We start from the raw sequence: 23915 nt of genomic DNA, 5'->3' as shown, positions 1-23915 counted from the left end.
CAGACATCACTACAGGAGTGTAGTTTACAAGCATCTGGTTGCATCCTGAACATTTTGGAGTGGAATGAGAATAAATCAGAGCAGCTGAGGATCATAAAAAAATAAGTGTTTCCTGTGTAATGTACTAAATAAAAAAAAAATATGGAGTCAACAATATTTAAAGGGTGACAGGAGAAAAGAAAAAAAAAAAGGACATTTTGAAAAAGGTTCCAGAGATCAATCTCCTTAATACAACCCAGCAGCAAGCCTCAGCTACCGCTAACAACCGGATCATTGACGGATCACTGCCAAACAGGCAACTCAATGTACAGGCAAGACGCTGGTCTGAGCGTTGCATGCATCCACTGACATAAATGTGTGGAGGAATAAATGAATGCTACGGTGGCCATGCCGAGTCCTACCACCTGACAATGGTATTGACTTTTGACAACCTAACACCTTCGATCCCTCCCTTATCAACCAGTACACAGTGGCTGTCGCGCTCTGTGGGAACTGAAAGTGGCGTCAGATTACAAAGATGGTTATCCTCTACCTGTTAAATTGAGCTTCTACATAAGTTACAGACAAGTAGCCATATTTCTTTCATTAAAAACCGAAGAGCTCAGGTATGACGGGTTGATTATTTCATTTGAAAAGAAGAACATATACATCGTTTAAGCTATTCAAGTATGAAAATATAAAGCGACGGTGAAAACTCACATGAATCTCAAACTTCCAGCCACTGACCGCCTCGTCCGTCAGGATCTTTGTGAAGGAGATGGTCAGACCATCTCGGAAGAACCTCTGACATGCCTCACACTTCACATCCAGTCCTGCAGCGGAAAGACATCGCTCGTGAAACACCATTCATATGAAATGTGCTACAAAGTGAAATGAAAGACTCTCATGAAGATGGAGGTGCAGAGCCTAACGCGTTGGTGAACGCTTCAGTTAGATGGGCTACTAGAGGCTACTCTGTAGAGCTTTCAACATTGGGGTTTACTTTGTGAGGCTTGTCCTGAGAACACAAAATGAACACCTGCAATGTTAAGAACGGCAACGACTATTCAATTAGTTGTCAAACTATCAATTTAAATCGCCAACAATTAAAAGTATTTTTTTGGGGGAAAAATAGGAACATTTTAGGATTCCGTTTTCTTAAAGATGCGAGATCGGGAGCATTTCGATGATCTCTCAACGTGTCGACGAGGAGCCGGTGGCTCGTAGCTTATGGTGCTAACAGCGCTAATGGAGCACACTCTGGTGAAGCCGCCGACACAGCTAGCAGTGTTCACCAGAGTGTGGGTGCCACGCTTCTGTGACAAACCGAATAATGAGAAATAATCAAGAGATAAATCTGCAATAGAATAATAATAATAATAATAATAAAAATAATAATAGTCAGCTGCAGTCCTACATATATTGAAAGTATATTTATTCTCATAACACAATGAGTGCAGATAGAGTAGAGTCAAGGCTATTCATATTCGGTTCAGCACAGAGGAAGTATCTCGCCTGTTTACACACATTTGAATACGCCGAGTTGACGGATTTTAGACCAGAATTCAAATGTGAACATTGGCTGCTTTCTCGGTTTCATTTCATAGTAAATTTAAATCTTTGGGTTTCGGAAAAATTAATCCACAAAGAAAATAACAGACAGTGAATCATCAACCACATTTATAATATACTAATCGTTTAAGTTCTTTATTATTATGGGTAAAACATTTGTTTGATATAATTGTACATATGTGTGTGTGATGTGTTAAACACAGTGGGCTCTGGGAAGGTGTGGCGGGGTGTTACTCACTGTTCACTGAGATTCTATGATCAACATTAATCAAATGACTGAAAACATTCAACAGATTCATTAAAAATGAAAGTAGTCAGTCGTGGCCTTATTCTCTACACTTGAATCGACTTTGTGATGATGAATAGTCAGTACTGCATGATTAGCCTTGAAAAGCAATGACTGTGGGACGTAAATGCCACAAAGCGTCTCTGTCGACAGAAGAACACGGTGTGTACTCATACCTTTTTTACTCAGGTCAATAGCAGCTTCCAAGAGGACTTCTAACTCGCCTTTTGGCAAAACTGGAACGACCCAACGAGGCCTGGGAGGGAAAAAACACGACTCAACAAAAGGCACGCCAAGTGCTACATGCTACATGCTACATGCTACGTCAATGGAAGACGTGAGGAGAGGCAGGTTCATGGAGCTCTGAATTAAGCTGGATTTTAAAATATTTCAACTCAAATCAAAAATACATACCATCACAAACAAACAAACAAAAAAATCAGCATTAAAATAAAATGTTTATATGAGTGCCTGTTAGTTCTGTAATTGTTGAAATTCACAGTTGTCACCTGTGGGCATTGTGAGCATCTACTGCTAATGATCAACTGTGTGGATATTGTCACAATTACCCACAGACTGTATTTTTAGGAAATCCCACTTTACAAGGAAACCTGCAGTGGAACTCTCTTTAAGCAGTTTCCCTGTGGAGCTCTCACAGACCTGTATGCGTGTCGTGTGCTGAGCCAGAGGAGAGACGTACCTGTTGATCATGTCATCCAGCTTGGCTAGGTCAGTGTGAGGGAAGGCGGGCTCCTCCTCTTCCAGCTGAGGGGGGCCGTCCCCCTGGCCCTGCTCATCCGGTGGGCTCACTGGAGAGTTCTCATTGGATGAGTTAGGAGATGATGTCTAGAACAACCACACAATCAAAATCACGCAGTGCCTACTGATCTCTGCATATGCATCATGTGCTACAATACTGCCTCAGACCAGGTATCAAAAACACTAAATACCTCAAAAATACTTCATTCAAAGAATTAGTGACAGAGTTGAGGAGATGAAATCCTTCAGGTATGAAGCGTGTGTGCATCATGAAAAATATTAACATTTGGAAATTGTAATTTAATTGAAATGCCTATACAATGTAATGCAAAACAAAATAATAAAACAAAAAATTATCTTTTATGTCCATTACACGACGGAAAACTAAATTGTTGGAGATAAAAACAACAAACAGAAACAACTTTGCTACCGTTTGTTTCCACTTGTGGGCTGAAGAATTTAAAGTTTGGCTCGAGGGCGGTGATGAGTGACAGCGATGTCATTACACAATTATTATTAATTCATATGTAATCTATTTATTATATAGTTACTTTGATAGTATGACAGTGACAGGAAACAGAGAGGTGAGGACTAGTTCCTGTCTAGATGTCATGGTAACAGCGGAGGTGTATTGAACCATTCAACCACCAGAATGTTTCCTGATTGTGTCCAGTAACACATAAACGTTATGCCATAAATAAATATGAGAACCAACGGCATCATTTAAGGCGAGAAGAAACGCTGAAATAGCGCCAACCCTTTTTAAAAAGGTATATTTAAATATGCTTTGTCTGTCAGCTCCCTGACAGTGACGGTCATATCATTAACTGAAACAGCAGGCGGCCGTTTATCCAATTTGCGTGCTCGTCTGGTCACTCGCTAACGAGGCTGTGCTATTTGGCGTGTTTTAATGGGGCACAATGGGGCACTTTTGATCACGGGTGTATGGAAACAAAGGATCAGAAACGGGCCCGGCTTTATGCAGCCGATACCAATCCATCAAAAAAAAAAAACCTGTCTGCCTGACCACATCGCTTGAAGAATTATTGTGAATTTACTAAATACTGTGTTCTTCCATAAATTAATCCAAATCTGCAGCAAAACAACAAGACGACAACCGGCAAAACTCGCTTAAGATTTCAGTAAAGCTGCTGCAAATTCAGTCGAAAGATCCTCCAAAGAGAGTGGAACTTGAATTGCTGTTGCACACACCGGTTTCTATAGGGCCGTGCACCAATAGAGAGGCAAGTCCCACTTCTTGCATGGGATAGGGTTTCTATTGTCCCGGTCACTAAGTGTACATGCATGTAGGCATAAAGAAGCAGGTGTCTCTCCTGAAAGGCCTTTAAACAAAGCCATTCAAGTCATTCTGCTTGTAGCATTTGGCGCACAGAGCAATGCTCTTTTCATCCTTATCTACCCAGAGGAAACAAAACCTGTAGGCCGACATGGATGTGTTAGAAGTATAAATGTGTTAGCATGTGGGTGTATCCGTGTTACGGTGCTGTCGAACAGACATCTTTTTGGAAGGAAGGAGTGTTTGAGAAACAAAAGGCAGCAATGTGCATCCACGGATGTGCGTTTAAGCGCCAACGTGACCGTTCCCGTCTTTATCTCCTTCCTAATCCAACGAGTGTGTGTGTGAACATCGGCGGCGGTGTGAGCAGCTGTGTGTGTGTGTGTGTGTGTGTGACGGAGTAAAAGAGGGACACACATAGTGGAGGGAGATGCATAACTGAGAAATATGAAATGTGGGGGTGTGTGGTGAAGGCTCCTTCTGCTTGGCTGACCTACATAGGCAGCTTGCCTCTCACGTCTCACCACAGCTCATCTCTAACCAACACAGGCCTGCACACGCACACGCACACACACACACACACACACACACACACACACACACACACACACACATCCTTTATCCATCACTCAGGAGGCTCTGTTCATTGATGCCTCGCCTCCACTCTCTTTCTCCCTCTTTTCCGCTCCCTACTCCCCTCCCTTTTTGTCCCCTTGGGCATCTGTGTGTGGTTTAGGTAGGAGCAATATCTTCTTTTTTTCAAACACTGTGCTGCAGTGTCTGGACCAACCAAATAAAAAGATATATCAAAACACACTACGTCCCTTCTCCTTTCACAGGTTGATCTAAATGCACGTGTCTACCGTCAGTGTAGTGCACCGTCATGTAAGACAAAGACGAAAGCGGTAGCCAGCCAAAGGAGACAACAGAAATATTCAACATATAGGACAAAATATCGTGACGGGCAATGAGTAAAAGTCTAAGGTTTTGGAGAGGTGATGCTGACCTGGTTCTGTGGCAGTGGGGGTTGGCTTTGAGCATCAGGTGCCTGGCCCTGGCCCTGACTGTCGTTGCCCCCCACCGGAGAGCCACGCGTGGTGGCCGTCATGCTCGCCACGGGGCAGATCTTGGCAATCTTGGCCTCTTAGGGAGCGCTGGCCAGGAGGGAAATCACAGCCACCTCAGCTGTAGAGCAGAGGGAAGAGAGCCCGGATGCACGAGAGAGGGACACAAGCACCTGGAGATCTGGACGTGCCGCTGAGACCATTGCATAACCTGGAGCGGGAAGAGGGGGTAAAGGTCACAACAATCAGCAGGCTGGTTAAACTGTAATGCACAAGAGAAACACACACACAGGTTGTAATCAAACATCTATATCGACTTGTTCTGGGAGTCAACCACGTTTTTCTCGCAAACCTCACAAAAGTTCTGTGTTGGGAGGCCAACTGGATGCGTTATGAATGAGGACGGACAGACTGGCTTTAGAGGGCCGACGCGGATCACTGAACTCAGTTTGATGTAGAATATCCAGCACCAAGGATTCAATACATCTTAATTACACCTCACAAAGTCAGGAAGCGCATCGTCTTACAGTTACAGACGTCGATGGTCAATTGCTAACAGACTTTTTTTTTTACATCGTTTTTACATCTCTTTCAGACACAAAGTCATTTTGCATTCTGCAGTGTTGGGGCTCGCTACTAGCTCATCTAGCCCTACAATATCAATGATGAACAGCATGATGAATAACAATAATAAACTTTGAGTCAGCCCAAAAGTAATCCTACAAATGCTTAGTTTAATTTGAACTGTTGCATCTCGCCAACACAGGGCCCTCAACACTGAAGAAGCAGCCGGAGGACACAGTCCGCCTGAGTCCATCTCAACCCCCCCCCACAGTGGACAGCATCATTTCAGATGTGGACACGGACGAGGTGAACGTACAGCCTCGGGTGTGTATCGTGGCGCTAGGGCAACAATGATGAATTGTTAAGGGAACGCAATGTTTTATATTTGTTTTACTAGTTTTTCTGACTGGCGTATTGAAAGACAACTGACTTAGTCATTTGTACAGCGTATTATCAGTCACTCTCTCTAGATATCTTGGTCTTCACCGATTCTGTTTAATGCAACCTGCGTGTTATTTTAGTTGTTTTAGTCATTGTTTTTTCAGCAATTATAATAAAATGGAGCTCACCAAGTTAATTACAGAGATCTAAGAACATGGTGACATTGCCACACGCTACAGGCCGATAGGTCAGAAACCCTGAGCAGTCACACCGTCACATCGTTTTAAACAACCCGCCAGGTTACCTAACAGACTTCATCTGGAGTAAAACGTGTAGCGTCAAGGTTTCCTCACTGGGAGGTTGAGCCAGGAAGTCGGTCCGTAAACTGCAGAAGATATTTACTAAAGAATGTTTGGTCAATACCGTTTTTATTTCTATTCCTATTCCGAACATCTTTATATAATCTGGAGGTTTCTTTAAAACCTGCGTGATCGGAACGCCCTGTGAGCCGAATGTTTCAGGAGCATTCCACATAACGACAACTGTCCCGGTTAGATTCCAGCCAGAGGACATTTGTGGCATGTCATACCTTGCCCTGTCTGACTTCTTCTTGGAGATGACACGGCATTCTCAGGCGCAAGCAATTCATTTGAGTGATTGCAATTAATTATCAGAAAAAGGGCAGATGAACAAAACAAGGAAAAGACCCTACTTGTATGACACAGGAATCCCCCCCGTTAAATGTCAGCGTGACAATCAGTACGACATGATTCAGCCTGCCAATTCAGCACTTGGCAACGGCACTCGACTGTCTGATCAACAACAAATATGTCCTAATGCATTTCAATCTGAAAGTTCCAATAACACAATATGGTTGAGTGTTTTTCATTTTTTAGCATCCATTCTTTTTGAAAAGAGCCACATGCATCATCAAGAGATATGTTGGTCAGGATAGCTGTACAATGATAGAACTATGAATGAACTGCTGTGACATTTAGGAACTATACATGCCTTTAAATCAGCTGCCACAAACCTGAAGTTTAATACTATACATATACATACATACATACATACATACATACATACACATACACACACACACACATTTTTTTTTATATAAACCAATTAGTTCCCGTTTCTTACGATGTTCAAGACATTGGACGAAAAATCAAACCACAATTGTTAAAGATAAAGCAGATAGCTGAAAGACAGAAATGAGGCAAATGCGACACCACACCGCTGTCTTCACGTCGTTAACATTAACACTCGGCTGTATGCTAGCGCAGAGTCAATGCTCTTTTTAATACATTTTGCCACTGAAGGTGGAAAGGGTTTATATCAGGGTTACAGACTGGCAATGAAGCCAGAAACCTTTTCCATTGTGATTCCTGTGATCAAAATAATACGATGCAGGGCATCATAAAGTGAAGGGAACGTGACTTGATGTTTTATTTAGACAAAATAGAACATTTTCAAGACATCCCCAATGCTGTTCAAACAACTCAAAGCTTTCACAGAATTGTCAATCACACTATGTCTTAGACTGACCCTTTGCAAGCTCCTAAAGATAGGAGTCCTGGAGCCATTATGATCTCAATTTCAATTACTTTCTAAAAGCCCATGTCTGCTGGATCTTCTGCCCCAAAACATCAGCAGTTTGCCAGATCAACAAATGTCTGGAAATAATAAAATTCAAGTGGAATGATGCACATAATACAAAGTTTAGAGATATAAATAAGTCAACCCCAAAACCAGAGAACATAAACATCATTAAGAACCAGAACCCTCTGGTTCTTAATGATGTTTATGGCAAACACGGGCCTCACAAGTTAACATGGGTACACTAAAGTGGCTGATGTGAATTTTGTTTACCATAAATATATTTAGTGAGTAGCCATGACATTCTCAGATTTGTATTGATTGAAACTAATTGTTAAAACGTATGTTTGGTTTATCTTCCGTTACAGAGTTTCCTGGTGTAAAAGGTAGTGAAACTAGATTATTTCCTATTTTGTAGGTGGTCAGTGACATCTGCTTCAGCATCAGCAATTTGGGTTGCAGCTGTCATTACAGGCAGAACATCACACTGAAGTCATTATAATAGGCTAAATCTGGCCAGTGTGTTTGGCGTTCAGAAAACGAAATTCCATCTATCGAATGCCACAATCAGTGGAACCACTTAGTAGCTAACTATCTACTAATGGGGAGATAGGGTGGGCTACTCTCATGACGCACAAAGAACAATGTTTTATCAGTGTCAAAAAAGTGACACACACACACACACACACAGACACAGACACACAGACACGTTAACAACAGCCACCATTAAAACAAGCGCTTAGCTGTGTAACATACAACTGCGGCCTTTAGGACTGAACCGGCTATGAAACCTATTCGTTGGTGTTATTTAGAAAAAAAGATACATATTTTATGGCCGGATAAATCGGTCATATAACATGATGTGTGCTACCTTTGGAATATTGTGAAAATAAAATAGCCCAGGTGCATATACAGTACACGGTGACATTACGTAACTATAAACACACACAAACACCGTAAACAACCGTTAACAGTTGATGGTTTAGTTAGTTAACGCCTGCTGCTAGCTAGCTAGCTGCGGCAACTAACGTTAGGTTAGCCTGCAAGGCGATCCGCCCAGACAGAGCAGTGACGGCCTAGTCGTCCAAAGCCCTGAGACACACAGGCCTCATTACTCGACTGGGCCTGACACTAAACTAGCCCAGCAAACCGTCGCTACATAATGGATGACCTTAAGCACACATACAGTTTAGTTAATAACCTAAATCATCATCCAACATCACTTTCCCCGGGTTAATTGTTGACCAACAATGTCCCTATAACGCCATTTACAATGCGCTTCGGTCGTGCTAGTATGCTAGCGAGCGGCAATCTAGATAAACAGTTAACGTTAGCTAGCCGTTAGCTTCCGTGCGAGTAAATACCCGGAGGAGCGTTTAGCTAACGTTAACGTTCCTATTTTGACAAGCGGCTTGCTGGTATGACTCGACAACTAGCAGACTAGTTTTGATATCTATAAAATGAACAGCCAGCGTTTAAGCTTTACACCACTTTGTAGCAATTCCGGCTTTCAAAATAGATTAACCCGGCTGGCTGCTTTAGATAACATAAAATATGTTAGTGACAGGGGAGGCGTCTATTTCCTGAAATTCAGAGTGTTCTGATCTGTATCGTCTAACGTCAAGTTAGAACTTAACGTTTGCTAAAACAAACTGAAAATTAGCTATTGGAAGCCCAAGTGATGCAAAATGTTAACAGCAATGTTGTTTTGACAAATCACCCATTAATTAAATATAAAAATTGTGTGCGGAGGACAATCAAATATCAGTAACTTGTAAACATGAGACGTTAAAGGAAATGTTCTCAGGCTGTAGACTGGGTCGAGAGCCATTAACGTTAGCTCGCGCTAGCTTCAGTGAATCTTGCGGGGTAACGTTAAGCTAATCTGACTACACGTACTGTTAAAACCACGAATTGCAGTTTAATCGCGTTGACACCGTCACATTTTCAATAAGCGGTAGCTAACAGAGATAAAACCGCCATCAACTGAACATCACAAGTAACCCCAGTAATGTTACCTTGCATCCACCACCAGCTGACGCTAAGACTAGCCAGCTAACAATCACCAGCTAGTTAGCTAACAACTCACCAGGAATCTGATATGACTTCCCCCTCTATTCACGGGCTACGTCCAGCCTTCAACGATGGTATCGTCGTATATTACATAAACGCGGCCTATATCAGCGACAGTTTTGTAGGACCCAAAACCTGTTACTAGAAAGATCTATTTCCTACGTTTTCTGCTCGGCTTCTGGGTGTTTTTCCTGCGTCACCGGCGCGGTAACAGCCCCCTAACTCTATCTAGTCCGATTTCTGGGGCTTGTCACTTCGGTCCCAGCAGTCACTCACAACTTGAATCAGTTCAACATGGCGGAAGCGCAGTCGGACACAAATGCCGCTCAGTAAAACGGGCCAGGCGACTGTGTGAACTCCAGCAGTCGGCGTTGTCTATGAGCCAGTTTGCACCACAACGGAGAGCAGCGCAGCAAACACAACACCCGCTGAATGGAAAGGGCATAAAACCCCTCTCAATTCTGATAAGGGACTCCGGCTCCAGCGAGGATATCCAGTCCGTAGTTTGATAAAAACCAGGCGAAAGAAAGTGAGCGACCTGGCGCACTGGACTATATCGCCTCCTATCGCACGGGGTGGTCACACGTGGATGGGTAACGTTATGGTGTCGTTCAAGCAAACACACAAACTGACATTAAATCATTTGTTTTATTAGAGAGGGTGTGGTTACAAGGAAACGCATTTAGTAGAAGCTCGTAGCAAACTATATAAAAGTCATGCAGGACTACTTGGGCGTGGAAAGATTGTGTTCATGGCAAATAAACTATGATCACTTTCACTTTTGTTAATTCAGTTATAGATTGTGGTCAGATTAAAGGACATGGCCACACTTTGTTATGTCTGTCTGTAAGACACCAAACTCATGAATGCACAGTAAAGAGTCAACACTTTCAATCAACAAATGAGTGAATAATAAAGTACAATGAATAAGGGTTTACATTGTTCTAGATACTCTATTCCTCACAGCTTCAGTAAACAAGCAGCTGGCAGGATTTAGGGATTGAAGGGGAACATTTCATTTATGACCAGATCACTGGCAGCATTGAGGGATGATAACAATCTTTTCATATCACTAATATTCCATTTCAAAGCCTGCCCCTTGGAGTCAGTTTAATATGCTGTATACTGTCTGTCAGTCATTTCTGCCATACCCAATGTGTTTTATGTATCGGTGTACACAAATACACAATACTCCACCACCCCTGGAAGCCAACACGGTTATTTATGGGTGCCTATGGGAACAATATGAGCCCCTTTGTTTCTGTAACATGACTTCATGATAGCATCATATTCACAAAATGAGGCAATGAAAGTCAGTAAATGAGATAATAGAAAACATAGAAGAACCGTGGTCTGACTCATTGCAGTGTGAGAATGGGTGCGTGTGTTGTGTCATTGTGCATAGTGTGTATGTTTCTATTTGAGGATGCATCAATCCAACTTTTTCAGTCCCAATACCTGAGCTTTATCGGCCGATAACGTTCCGATCCGATTCTTATATTACTTTAATTACCCCTGTTTCACAAAGGGGTCCTACTGAGAAGCGTTTAGCTATAGAGGTGGGGATGTGTAGCAGTAAACCAAAATACAAATAAACTGCAGAAACGAAATGTATTAATATATTCAGATCTCCTAGAAACCATCTCTTGGAATGCTTTTCAAGGTAGACTTGACCAAGATAACATACCATTAAAGATGGCAGGATTTAATAGTATTATGATCACATCTGTGTTAAAAAAAATCAAGCATATGAACACAAGAATATCAAGAATTTAAGATTTGATAAGGATAAGTTGTTTCACTGATGCCCGAGGTATCTCTGTCAAAAGATCAGATCTTATGAGTTTTAATTGTATCATATTAAGTTGTTTATTGTTATAGCATTTTGTGATTCATTATGTTAAGGACTTTGTGTTTATTCGTTAAACTTCTCTGTCATCTGCAGTGAAAGTGAGTAATACTGAAAAGTACATTTACCCAAGTAGCCTACTGTACTTAAGTACAAGTGTGAGGTACTTGTACTTTAACCCACTTGAGTAATTCCATTTTATGTTACTTTATACTTCTACTCAGATTACTAATACAAATTATAACCAACAAATACAAAGCTATGCTATCGCAGATGAAGCTACACAGCAGTATATAAACTAATTATAATGACCGTAGCATTACACCATCTATCAATGATTATAATCCAATCATTTAAAATACATTATTCTTAAATGGGTCATTCTGCACAATTCATGTATATCATGATGTTAATATTTTTTTGGAACTTTTACTTGTAACAGAGTATTTCTACCCTAGTATCAGGGCAACAGATGAGACAATACATTCATGAATAAATGGCAGACTGATAGAAGCTGCCAAGCTAAACTAAGTCTGTAAACACACAAGCACGTCTCTGGTGTTGTGAACCTGACACTTCCCACCTTGTTTGGTCCCAGTTAATCCAGTCTGGGAACCAGGTGTCAAACACAATTATGAGGAGACTTTCACGACTCTCGCTCCTCAAGGCTCTGGTCCGGGTTTTCTTTCCCACCGGACATATGGTAGGCATTCCCGACAGCAAAGATGGCGGCTGAGCGGCGTTGAGCCTTCTCCGTAATGAGTTACCAAATGTGGTACATTTGTTGAGTTTTCTGCCGAATAACGGAACCAAGTCCACGCCGAGAAACTGGTCTCGTGCAAGAGATGTTGTGAGGCTGAAGGAAATCTTTTCACAAGGAGTTATCTACTACAACTCGATAGTTTGTACCCCCCGTTGTAGCGCTGGGTGGTTATCGCCGTAGCTAACTAGCCCGTATCGTCATTGTAAAATGGCTCCGGTGCAGATTGGGTCAGATGGGCAGCTTGTCCCACTCGGGGGTCCGGTTGTCTCGGGACCGCAGCCGCCACCACCGGGGGCACCGGCCACACAGGGGGTCCGGCTGAGCCTGCTGATTGAGTTTCTTCTCCAGAGGACTTACCACGAAATTACGCTGCTGGCAGAACTGTAAGTAGCACTTCAGCGGTGTAGGCCGCAAAGCTAACTAACCGGCGGGCTAATAAGCTAACGTTTACGAACTCAAGATGATGCTCTTTTCCCGGCCACCGTAACACAACTAACGGGCAAACTACGTTCGCGCTATTGGAGGAATTAGGAGACGCTTCTTCATATTTCGAGCCTTAAAAACGTGGATAGCACGGATAACTGTCGCCACTGTTGTGCGAGGGGGCGTACCGGTAAACAGCACATCGTCATTTGTCTGAAGAGCCTAAAGTTATAGCTAACCAGCTATAACTTTAACCAGCGTTAATAGTTAGTGTTTATGTGGGGCGATATGTGGCTTTATGATGGACCTGCTGTTAAGATATGAACGTTTACATTTACTGTAATCGAAGCAGGCTCGTATAAAGGATGCGCATTATTTATGCATGTAATGACGTTGTGTTGTGATATTGCTCTACTGTTGAGGATGAGGAATAATTGCAGTAATTAAACGTTGTTTTTTTTTTCTAGACTTCCCAGGAAAACGGACATGGAGAGGTATGCTTCTGTATTCATAACTTCTCCAATTCTTCACTCCTTTAGTCATGCATTCTGTTAAGCTGTTGTTTTGAAGTTTTGTAAATCAACTGTTTCTCTTCTTCTTCTTTTTTTTTTTTTTAGGAAAATTGAGATCGTCCAGTTTGCCAGTCGTAGCAGGCAGCTGTTTGTGCGTCTGCTAGCCCTGGTGAAGTGGGCCAGCAATGCGGGCAAAGTTGAGAAGTGTGCGGTATGTCGCATGTAACTTGACATTCCTGGTTCGGTGGGTTTTTAATAATAATTAGAACACCAATAAGCTCACTTCTCTCTCCGTGTTTGACAGATGATCTCCAGCTTCTTGGATCAGCAGACCATCCTGTTTGTGGACACGGCCGACAGGCTGGCGTCGCTGGCCAGAGATGCCCTGGTGCATGCTCGCCTGCCCAGCTTCGCCATCCCCTTTGCCATTGACGTTCTCACCACAGGGTCGTACCCACGCCTGCCCACATGTATACGAGTGAGTCTGTTGAGCCCCCTTCTCTGCTGGCTGACGCTGCTCATGACTATGGAAATGTGTCGGGAGATCAAAACGAAAATAACTTTCTCACGCACGGCCATTTCTTTAGGACAAGATCATTCCTCCAGACCCCATCACCAAGGTGGAGAAGCAGACCACCCTGAGCCAGCTCAATCAGATTCTACGACACCGCCTCGTCACCACAGATTTACCGCCCCAGCTAGCAAACCTCACCGTTGGTACGCAGCCAGCTCAGCCCACCAGGGTGTACTTTAACTCACAGCCGTTCCAATAACGTATTAGTCATTTTGTTTTCAGACGTGTCGGCTATGGGAAGAGTTCATGCGTGTTTTTGCGTGTGTGTATGTTGTCGTAGCTAATGGACGCGTAAAGTTTCGCGTGGAAGGAGAGTTTGAGGCCACCTTGACAGTGATGGGAGATGACCCCGACATTCCCTGGAGGCTGCTGAAGTTGGAGATTCTGGTAGAGGACAAAGAAACCGGAGGTAAGGCGTGCACTCATCACACACACACTCACACAGCACTCATCACACTCATCACAGTTGACAATATACCTCATTGCTAATGTTTTCCCTGGTTTGTCTCTCCGTCACCTGGTTCCCCCTCCCCTCCACATTGACAGATGGCCGCACCCTGGTCCACAGTCTGCAGGTGAACTTCATCCACGAGCTGGTCCAGGCACGTCTGTGTGCGGATGAAAAACCCCTACAGGACATGTACAACTGCTTGCGTATCCTTCCTATCGATGTTGCATTTTGTCTACGTCGTGCACAAAAACCACTTGGCTTTAGTCCCAGTCTGATGGGAACTACTGCAGTGGGGCGGGAGTGTTTGTCGGATCATATAGAGTATTGACCGGTCAAGCAGACGCTTGCAGCATTCCAATGAGTAACCCAGCTGCGGAATTGCATCTGAGTTAAAACCTTGTTTTTTTTTTTCATGAATTCTTAAAAACAAAACTGCCTTTTCTTGCTGACAGGTGAAGAGCAGCACTGTTCTCTCTACATCCTGTCATATCATGTCATATCATGTGATGAGAAATTAATTCCTTATGGAATATCTTTCAAACATCTTTTAATACTGTACTAAAAAAAACGCCTTTGTGACACTTTTTTTTCAAACTAGATGTACCATCATCATTTCAACATCAAGACCAGCCCATGAGCATTAGTATTGTCAGTGATGAGGGTGCCATTCTCTATGCTGATGCAACCTGTACATAAAGTAGGGAGAGGATTTGTTCCGACCGTCACATGCCCATACAGCGGCTTGTAAGCATTCAGGCTCTTATCAAAGAGCCTAATCAAGCATGCAAGCCGAGCACGACTGTGCTAATCACAATGCTAATCAGTACATCTCTGCTCTGCCTCTCCCCCACCATCGCCAGCAGTGCAGCTCACCGTGTCAAAGAGCAGTCTGTGCTGGGCACAGATACCCCTTTTTACCAACTGTGTGTGTGTGTGTGTGTGTGTGTGTGTGTGTGTGTGTGTATGTGTGTATGATTTGAATGTTAATGGAGCGATGGGTATAGTGCTTCTCTTTTTTTTATTTTTTATTTGTCTCTAATCACCTGGACCTGGTATCTTCCCACACTGTTTTCTTTAACCGCGTTGTTTCCAGACTCCTTCTGTCTGTCGCTGCAGCTCGAGGTGCTCCACTCTCAGACTCTGATGCTGATCAGGGAGCGATGGGGGGACCTGGTGCAGGAGGAGAGATATATGCCCGCAAAATACCTCACGCTCACCGTCTGGAAGTAAGACGTTTTACGATTGCCCTGACATAGAGATTGAAGAGAACACTGTGTTCCCCCCCAAAAACACTGTATGATGAGAGAAAGTTCAAAATGGCGGATGCATGAATACAGGTTTCATTCTTCTTCTCTCTTCTTTTGTTTGTGTTTGTTTCACCAGCCAACAGGTCTTGGGGAGGAAAACGGGTACAGCCTCAGTGCATAAAGTCACTGTGAGGATCGACGACTCAGATGGATCTAAGCCATTGCAAATATCTCATGAGCCTCCTCTCCCTGCCTGTGACCCCAAGTTAATGGAGAGAGCCATGAGGGTACGGTGGACACGTGTTTTCGGCGTAATGTAACGTTTGGGCAGCGTTACTTACTGTACAAATGTCCTACGGACAAATAACGCTCGTGTTCTCTCGCTCGTCCCGTAGATCGACCATCTGTCGGTGGAGAAGCTTTTGATCGACAGTGTTCACGCACGCTCCAATCAGAAGCTTCAGGAGCTGAAGGCCATTCTGAAGACCAGCAATCCCAGCGACAACTGTGTGTACTTAATCTGCTTTCTCGTCTTTAAATCAGTGAAGCACATTCTTGGGTATATATATGGAGCCGATGCACAGAAATCCGTGCTGTGTGCTAATCAGTGACAACAGTTCTTAAGGATGCGGAACGCATCATTTTAACACTGAAAGGAATCTAATGGGAGGATTTTCTTGGTCTTAATTATGATGAATTGCATGTTCAAAACTCCCGTTAGCTCAGAGCGATTTGCTCTCACGCTTTCACCCGTTTGAGTTCTGTCAGTTAATGTGCCGTTACCGTGGTTCTGGTGCAAAAGAGATCCTATAAGTGTGTGTTTGTTTATTTCAGCGTTCATCGAGACAGCTCTACCCACACTCGTTATTCCCATTCTTGAGCCCTGTGGTCGATCGGAGTGCTTACACATTTTTGTAGACCTGCATTCTGGCATGTTCCAACCCATGCTGTATGGATTAGGTAAGTCGTAGCACACATTAACTCGTCGCTGTTTGTTCGTTGTGTTGCGTGTCCTTCTTTTTGTTCAGGCTGTGTTTGTGATTGTGTGACAACAAAGGAATCCGTTTGGCTGCTCGTGTATCTGGATGATTTAAATGTTGCTCTGCTCTGAGAGTGAAACCCCGGTGTGTTCTCTCTCTAGATCAGTCCATGCTGGATGACATTGAAAAGACCATTAACGATGATATGAAGCGCATCATATCCTGGCTTCAACAGCTGAAGTGAGTTCTCCATAAATAGCAAAGCACATGACATGTATGTTCCCAGCTGACAGACTAAAGTATTGTTTGGCACAGGCAAAAGATAGCCGAGGCTGTTTGGAGTCAACAGTAGACGCCGAAGTCTGGTGCCTGCTAGCTTGTCAACATTGACTAAGAACTGTCAGCAGCAACACTTGTCTGAGCAGTGTGAACTGTGGGGATGCACTGTGTAATAGTAGGAGCTATAAATCTGGGACTTTTGCAACTTTAGGTTTTGTTTTGACACCAACATCTTCCTTTTTCTCCGGTAAGGTTCTGGTTGGGGGAGCAGCGCTGTCGGCAGTCGGTGAAACACCTTCCCACCGTGTGCTCCGATGTCCTTCACCTGTCCAACTCGGCTTCCCATCCCGTCGGCAACCTGTCCAAACACAAACTCTTCATCAAGCTCACGCGTCTTCCGCAGTACTACATTGTGAGTTCCTCGACCAATATAGTGTTGAGAAGTGCTGCTTGAAGAGAACCTCTCCACGAAGTTAAAAAGGTGATGATCTGCTTTCATCTTTATGTCCTTCCTCTGTTATTGTTTTGTAGGTGGTGGAAATGCTGGAGGTGCCTAGCGGCCCCACGGCGTTGCAGTACAAGTACTCCTTCCTGTCCGTGTCTCAGTTGGAAGGAGACGACGGACCCATGTGTGCACAGCTCCTGCAGCACTTCAAACCCAACCTAGAACACCTCGTTCAGGACACAACAGGGAGAGGGGCCCGGCCTGGGACCAAGAGAAAGGTAGTTATACACCAAGCATTCATTAATTCATCAAACACACATTTGTTCTTGTTTTAATGGATGTGGTGCTTGACTAGAATTTAGAACTAGGACCTTATTTTTGTGAATGACAGACAAGCCATTGATAAGAAAAAACATAAATGAAACTAAATAAATGTCCTTCAATATGCATTTTTTATTTTTTTTGTCTCCGTAGGCATCTGGGGACCAGGGGGACCCAGAGCCAAAGAAGCCGAAGCGGTCTGGAGAAATGTGTGCCTTCAACAAAGAGCTGGCTCACCTGGTAGCGATGTGCGACACCAACATGCCTTTCATCGGCCTCAGAACAGAGGTGAGTCACGGCGCTCAGAGAGTTGGAATCAACTCGGGCCAATCGTAGATGTCTCGACAAAACAATATCAAAACGTGGCAATCTCAGTGTTCTTTGGCTAATTGCTGCATGTCTGTCTGTGTCTGTCTTCGAGCAGCTGTCCAACATGGAGATCCCAAACCAGGGTGTCCAAGTGGAGGGGGATGGCAGCAGTCACGCCATACGTCTACTGAAGTAATACACACACGCATGCATTTATGCACACAGGACCGCAGCTACATTTTAATATTTTTCTTAAGTGTGAATAACTTTTGCCCAAATCCATTGCGACTATTCATTGTAATGGTTTTATTTTGCAGGATTCCTCCCTGTAAAGGTGTAGGAGAGGAGACCAGGAGGGCTTTGGAGCGGTCCCTGCTGGACTGCACCTTCCGGCTGCAGGGCAGGAACAACCGAACCTGGGTGGCCGAACTGATGCTGGCCAACTGCCCTCTGAACAGCACACACAGCAAGGAGCAAGGTACACACACACACACACACACACACACACACACACACACACACACACACGGTGTGCTCCCAGTTGGTCATTAAAAGTTTACGACGTGGCCCAGCGTCTAAACACACCCGTCTGTCCCCCTGCTCTAGCCTCCACACGGCACGTGTACCTAACCTACGAGAACCCTCTGTCGGAGCCGGTGGGCGGGCGCAAGGTGGTTGAGATGTTCCTGAACGACTGGAACGCCATCAGCCAGCTCTACCAGTGTGTCCTCAACTTCTCTCGAGCGCTGCCAGGTACGTGCTCGGTCGTCCGCAACGCAAACACCGTGTTACTCTTAAATCAGCCGATATCTTACCGGTCATTTTGGTGCAGGTGTGTGGATTTGCAGTGACGGTGATACATGTGTTTTATGTATCGCGTAAAACAAACATCGTTTCCTTATTTTATTGGCTTATTTTCAAATTTAAAAATCCGAGTAATCAGATTTACTTTAGTAAATTTGAGCCGTACTTGATTCCAGTTAGTTGAGGCTCGCACAAAAGAAGCCCACTGATCTAATGCAGCTGCGCGTTGTGACTGCTTCCCTCCAGAGATGCCATCTTACCTGAGCCTGTTTTCAGAGGTGCGGCTGTACAACTACCGTAAGCTGGTGCTGTGCTACGGCACCACCAAGGGCAGCTCCGTCACCATCCAGTGGAACTCCAACAGCCAGCGCTTCCACCTGGCCCTGGGCACCGTGGGGCCCAACTCCGGCTGCTCCAACTGCCACAACATCATCCTCCATCAGCTGCAAGAGATGTTCAACAAGAGTCCCAACGTGATGCAGCTGCTGCAGGTAAACCGCAGCCACAAGGTGGACCTGTGACTTTTAGGGTTCCACTTAAATGTGTTCACGGTACTTCCTCCCCTGTTCTGTGTTCTTTATCCACATCACATACCGTCCCCTTATTCTTCAGTGTGACTTCCTGGATAACGTCTCTACTCTTCATCTTCCTCAGGTGCTCTCTGACACACAGGCCCCTCTGAATGCAATCAACAAGCTACCAACAGTGCCCATGCTGGGCCTGACCCAGCGCACCAACACCGCCTACCAGTGCTTCTCCATCTTGCCCCAGTCACCCACACACATCCGCCTGGCGTTCAGAAACATGTACTGCATCGACATCTACTGTCGCAGCCGCGGCGTGGTGGCCATCAGAGATGGAGCCTACAGTCTTTTTGACAACACCAAGATCGTGGAGGGCTTCTACCCTGCTCCCGGACTCAAGGTATACCAGGCGTGGAGGCGCAGCAGTGGCGTCGACTAACAAGAGTTTATCTGGGAAAGGGTCTCTAAAAAATGAAGTTTACCTTTCAAACATCTGTACGCTAAATATGAAGCTTGAAGTCAACAGCTGGTTAGCTTAGCTTAACGTAAAGACTGGAAAAGGCTAGCCTGATAATCAACTCAAACCTTTGGTCCGTCTTCTAACTTCGTCTGTCCTTCTGTCCCCCGTCTAGACGTTCCTGAATATGTTCGTAGACAGTAATCAGGACGCTCGCAGGCGCTCCGTCAATGAAGACGACAACCCGCCCTCGCCGGTGGGCGTCGACGTGATGGACAGTCTGATGAACCAGCTGCAAGCTCAGCAGCAGCAGCAGCAGCAGCCGCAACCAATGAGAGGCGGCGCGGGCGGCGTGTACCCACCGCTCACCTCGCCGCCACCGAACTACCACGCTAACGTAACTCCCTCGCCGTCCATGATGCCCACGCAGTCGCCAGGTAACGGCAAACTCTGTGCTTGTCCCAAGTCTGTGTGAGTGAGCGAATGACTTCCTACTGTCTGTGTCATCTGAGCTTGTCAAGCTGCCATGCGGGACTACGACCGGCAAATCATTGTTTTTGAATATATCCCATCGCTGCCATCAAACCTCCCTGCTGACTTACGCATTTCGTTGCCAGTCGAGCAAATCATTTGAATATTCCTGCAAATGAGGAAGAGCAACCATGTGTGCCCATTTAGATTTTTGTAAAACAACATGAGATCAGCTGTGCTTCTCATGCTACATGCACACACCTCACAGCTGAGAGGGAACAAAGCATGCATTTAGTCCTGCTCCTTCCATTCCTCTCCATCTCAGCCCGCCAGCCAGAGACTACAGCCCTTCCGCCCTGCTTTAGCATGTGTGTACGTGTGTGTGTGTGTGTGTGTGTGTGTGTGTGTGTGTGTGTGTGTGTGTGTGTGTGTGTGTGTGTGTGCGCGTGTGTGTAAGTGTGTAAGGAGAACTTGTCAACCTAAGAGTCTGACGAGTCCTTTGGTGTGTGTGTGTGCGTGTGTGTGTGCGCAGGGAACATCCATGCCTCTGGCTCCCCTAGCGGAGCTCTGAGGGCACCTTCTCCTTTCGGGCCCACCCCGTCTCCGTCTTCTCTGGGCATAGCAATGGGCCAGACCAGCTTTGCCAGTCCCCACGGTAAGCAGCAGGGCGGCTGTAAAAATTCTGGCCCCAGTGGTAATTCTGGTCTGTGGGACAAGGGCTGGAATGGGCTGAACTGAAGAGCTTCACTTGGCACTGCAGACTATATGAAATATGGCCTGTGGTCAGTGGGCACACGGTGGTGTTGTTGTTTCACTGTTTGTTGTTGTTGTTGTTTTGTCGCTGATCTTCTGGTTCTCCTTCACCATAGGTGCTCTGGACCCCAGCTCTCCGTATGCCATGGTGTCTCCCAGCCACAGGGGCCAGTGGCCAGGCTCACCCCAGGTCTCAGGGCCTTCTCCTGGGGCTAGGATCCATGGCATGTCTCCTGGCAACCCATCGCTGCACTCGCCTATCCCCGACCCTCATTCTCCACGTGCCGGGTCCAGTAAGTACTCAAACCTAGTCTGGCACGTCTTTACTTGCTTGTTACTTATTGCCCTACATGTACACAGACACAGCTGTGTCTGCAACGAGATGATTGAATGTTTCTCTACAACTTCTTTCTCCCTCTCTTGTCTTTGGTTTAGGTTCACAAGTCATGCCCACTAGCATGCCTCCACCCCGCAAGCTACCTCAGCGCCCCTGGGCTGCCTCCATTCCCACCATCCTCACCCACAATGCCTTGCACGTGCTTCTGCTCCCCTCGCCCACTCCCTGCCTGGTGCCGGGCCTGGCAGGAAGCTACCTCTGCTCGCCACTCGAGCGTTTTCTGGGGTCGGTCATCATGAGGCGGCACCTTCAGAGGATCATCCAGCAGGAAGCCAACGTAAGCGCCGCACTCGTTTGGAGAGATAATTCCACTCGGATGACATCGTGTGTTCTAACTCCCCCTCTTCTGTCGATTCTCCTCCAGTTGTCCATCGTGAACTCTAATGAGCCGGGCGTGATCATGTTCAAGACGGACGTGCTCAAGTGTCGCGTGGCTCTCAACCCAAAGAACTACCAGACGCTGCAGCTCAAAGTCACTCCAGAAAACGCAGGTCCCTGGTCCCAGGAGGAGCTTCAGGTGCTGGAGAAGTTCTTTGAGACGCGGGTAAGAAAGAGCAGCAGCCACTCGAAGCCTAATTCATACACTATTCAAACGTATGCAGTGGAGGCACATGTACACACATAGTTGAAGAGTTTGACATATACATGATAAACGTTTTTTTTGTGTTTTACTTATTATATTATATTGGGTTGTGCTGCGCTTCAATTAAAAGACTGGTCCATTCGGTTCACAGGGACGGACTTGAAGGCCATTCATAGAGACCTGCCTGCGCTCATGCTCTTATTATTCCATTGATTCATCCGCTGTGGTCCTTTTTCTAGGTTGCTGGTCCTCCCTTCAAGTACAACACTCTGAACGCCTTCACAAAGCTGCTGGGAGCGCCCACTAACATCCTGAGGGACTGTGTGCGCATCATGAAGCTGGAGCTGGTGGGTGAAGAGCGGTTGTTACAATGTATTGAATCATGCTTTGTGTCTGAGCCTGCAATTGAAGCATTGCTTCGTCTCTACACAGAATCCATAAGAATTTAAAAGCCTGATTTTGCAGCGCGGGTTATAGAGCTGTATATGTTTCCGTTCCTTGCAGTTCCCTGACCAGGCGGCTCAGCTGAAGTGGAATGTCCAGTTCTGCCTCACCATCCCTCCCAGTGCCCCCCCCATCGCCCCCCCTGGAACCATCGCCGTGGTGCTCAAGTCCAAGATGCTCTTCTTTGTAAGTCTCCTCAGAGCCTCGACACCAGAGCTCCGTGTAGCATCATCTGGAAACAACCTGACCCCCCCCCCCCCCCCCCCCCCCTGTGTTTTTGCCTCACAGTTGCAGCTGACCCAACGTATCCCGGTGCCCCAGGAGCCGGTGAGCATCATCGTGCCCATCGTGTACGACATGGCCACCGGCCTCACGCAGCAGGCCGACATCCCCAGACAGCACAGCTCGTCTGGCGCCGCAGCGCTCATGGTCTCCAATATCCTGAAGAGGTTCAACGAGCTGCACCCAGCCAGACAGGGTGAGGCTGGATGAAGCGTCAGCTGAACGCTCACTGTGGTTATTTACACTTTATGTCATTTCTAACGCCGCTGCGTTTTCCCGTCTTTCTTTCAGGGGAGTGCACGATATTTGCTTCTGTTCACGAGTTGATGGCCAACCTCGCTCTCCCCCCCGGCACTCGTCAGTAGGAACGACGCGCTCGGAGCTCCGGGACCCGACCGGACCGGTCCGTCTCTGAGCTGAGAGGAACGTGGTCCCGAGATGTCAAGACGCAGCCCGTGTCTCTCTCTCCGCTTCAGCCGCTGGACCGTTGACCCGATGTGGAAATGCTGTTATGAAAAGAACTTAAATATGTCCAGCTGTGGACCTCAGTCTTTATTCTTGATATCTCACAAACAAGGTCTGCCGTTGAGGTAGATCATGGGGGGGGGGGGTATAAATGTTATTTTTGTTCCTCCAGGTGCACTTGTAAACAAGATTATCTATTGAAATTAAGGTTGTTTACGAAAAATATGTATTATATTGTATATTTGAGTGTTGAACAGAATCAGGTGAGTTAGAGTTTTTGCTAGAGAATCGTCTTTAGTCCTTTTTTTCTTTTTTTATAACGCCAGACTGATATGATCCTAGTATCAGGAGATATATTCCTTAGCACACTATTTAAATGTTTCCTTTCCTTTACTTTGCCGAGACCTCTGCATTTTTATTTCAAACTTTCTCTTTGGATACTGTAAAAACTGTGACAAACTTTATAAGCCAGTCGTATTTTATTAAGACCCATTTTGAGTCCTGATTGGAGGATTTGAGACTTCCTGTCTGACTTTGCTATTTAATAAACCAAGCCCAGAGTTGGTTTGTGCTTCGAGGATCTTCTGCTGGCAGCACTGAATTCATCCGATCACTTCACAAAGACTACATGCTAAGTAAATGTCCTGCTTGTTCATGGAATGAATGCAGCTGGGTCAATTCAGGGTTATTTCATCAACAGGAAATCAATGTGCAACTAGTTTGATAAGCAATTATTAAGTCATTTATCATCATTACCTAGAAGAGTTGCTGCTTTTTGAAACTGAAGGCAATCTTTCAGTATTTGTTGACATTGTTTAACACGAATAATCAGTTGAGATAATAACTGGCTCATTAATCAGTAATGAAAATGAACATTAGTTGCAACCCTAGCAAAGCAAATAATACAAGAATACCTTTTATTTGGTGTACTACAGGTATGACGCGGAATGGAAAGTAAATACTACTAACTTACTACATACAGTACTTTACATCTACCGCTTACGTCAC

At 45.3% G+C, this 23915-nt stretch overlaps 2 protein-coding genes across 9 annotated transcripts in view; one reads left to right on the top strand and one right to left on the bottom strand.

Annotated features, from left to right (window-relative positions):
• Positions 1 to 10002, bottom strand: part of usp9 (ubiquitin specific peptidase 9) — a 37627-nt gene extending 27625 nt beyond the window's left edge. For 4 of the 6 annotated variants that reach the window (XM_068736690.1, XM_068736692.1, XM_068736694.1 and 1 more), the window contains exons 1-5: positions 9591 to 10001; positions 4900 to 5168; positions 2538 to 2683; positions 2014 to 2093; positions 700 to 812 (exon numbers count right to left, since the gene is read on the bottom strand). In XM_068736690.1, coding sequence (XP_068592791.1) covers positions 700 to 812; positions 2014 to 2093; positions 2538 to 2683; positions 4900 to 5001 — 441 coding nt within the window. In that variant the 5' untranslated portion in view covers positions 5002 to 5168; positions 9591 to 10001. Of the gene's footprint in view, positions 1 to 699; positions 813 to 2013; positions 2094 to 2537; positions 2684 to 4899; positions 5169 to 9590 lie in introns of all 6 variants that reach the window. The other 2 variants (XM_068736693.1, XM_068736691.1) reach the window with 2 other exon arrangements.
• Positions 10003 to 12149: 2147 nt separating this feature from the next.
• med14 (mediator complex subunit 14) lies at positions 12150 to 23487 on the top strand. Of its 3 annotated transcripts, none has more exons than XM_068736679.1 (29): positions 12150 to 12569; positions 13077 to 13103; positions 13227 to 13332; positions 13426 to 13599; positions 13709 to 13838; positions 13976 to 14104; positions 14242 to 14349; positions 15240 to 15372; positions 15530 to 15680; positions 15789 to 15900; positions 16228 to 16353; positions 16535 to 16613; positions 16905 to 17064; positions 17184 to 17375; positions 17572 to 17706; positions 17843 to 17919; positions 18045 to 18205; positions 18334 to 18480; positions 18808 to 19022; positions 19186 to 19455; positions 19688 to 19949; positions 20516 to 20638; positions 20853 to 21029; positions 21172 to 21410; positions 21498 to 21677; positions 21956 to 22063; positions 22221 to 22346; positions 22449 to 22638; positions 22734 to 23487. In XM_068736679.1, the coding sequence occupies exons 1-29, from the start codon at positions 12394 to 12396 to the stop codon at positions 22805 to 22807; spliced, it is 4287 nt and encodes a 1428-aa protein (XP_068592780.1). In that variant the 5' UTR covers positions 12150 to 12393; the 3' UTR covers positions 22808 to 23487. The 3 variants fall into 3 exon arrangements, with proteins under 3 accessions (XP_068592780.1, XP_068592779.1, XP_068592781.1); XM_068736678.1 differs by having other exon boundaries at positions 18778 to 19022; XM_068736680.1 differs by lacking the exon at positions 20516 to 20638 and having other exon boundaries at positions 18778 to 19022.
• Positions 23488 to 23915: the final 428 nt, after the last annotated feature.

This window comes from Cebidichthys violaceus, unplaced genomic scaffold (assembly GCF_023349555.1).
Source record: "Cebidichthys violaceus isolate CVI_PGR_0920_01 unplaced genomic scaffold, fCebVio1.0.p SCAF_71, whole genome shotgun sequence".
Taxonomy (NCBI): Eukaryota; Metazoa; Chordata; class Actinopteri; order Perciformes; family Stichaeidae; genus Cebidichthys; species Cebidichthys violaceus.
This window is presented reverse-complemented; position numbering and strand designations above follow the sequence as displayed.

What these genes read in the sequence shown, in the direction of transcription:
- med14 (XM_068736678.1), top strand. Translation starts at nt 12,394, where the DNA reads ATGGCTCCGGTGCAGATTGGGTCAGATGGGCAGCTTGTCCCACTCGGG. An exon ending in CTTCTCTCGAGCGCTGCCAG is followed by an intron (nt 18,481 to 18,777) that starts GTACGTGCTCGG and finishes GCTTCCCTCCAG; the next exon opens with AGATGCCATCTTACCTGAGC. An exon ending in TCATCCAGCAGGAAGCCAAC is followed by an intron (nt 21,411 to 21,497) that starts GTAAGCGCCGCA and finishes ATTCTCCTCCAG; the next exon opens with TTGTCCATCGTGAACTCTAA.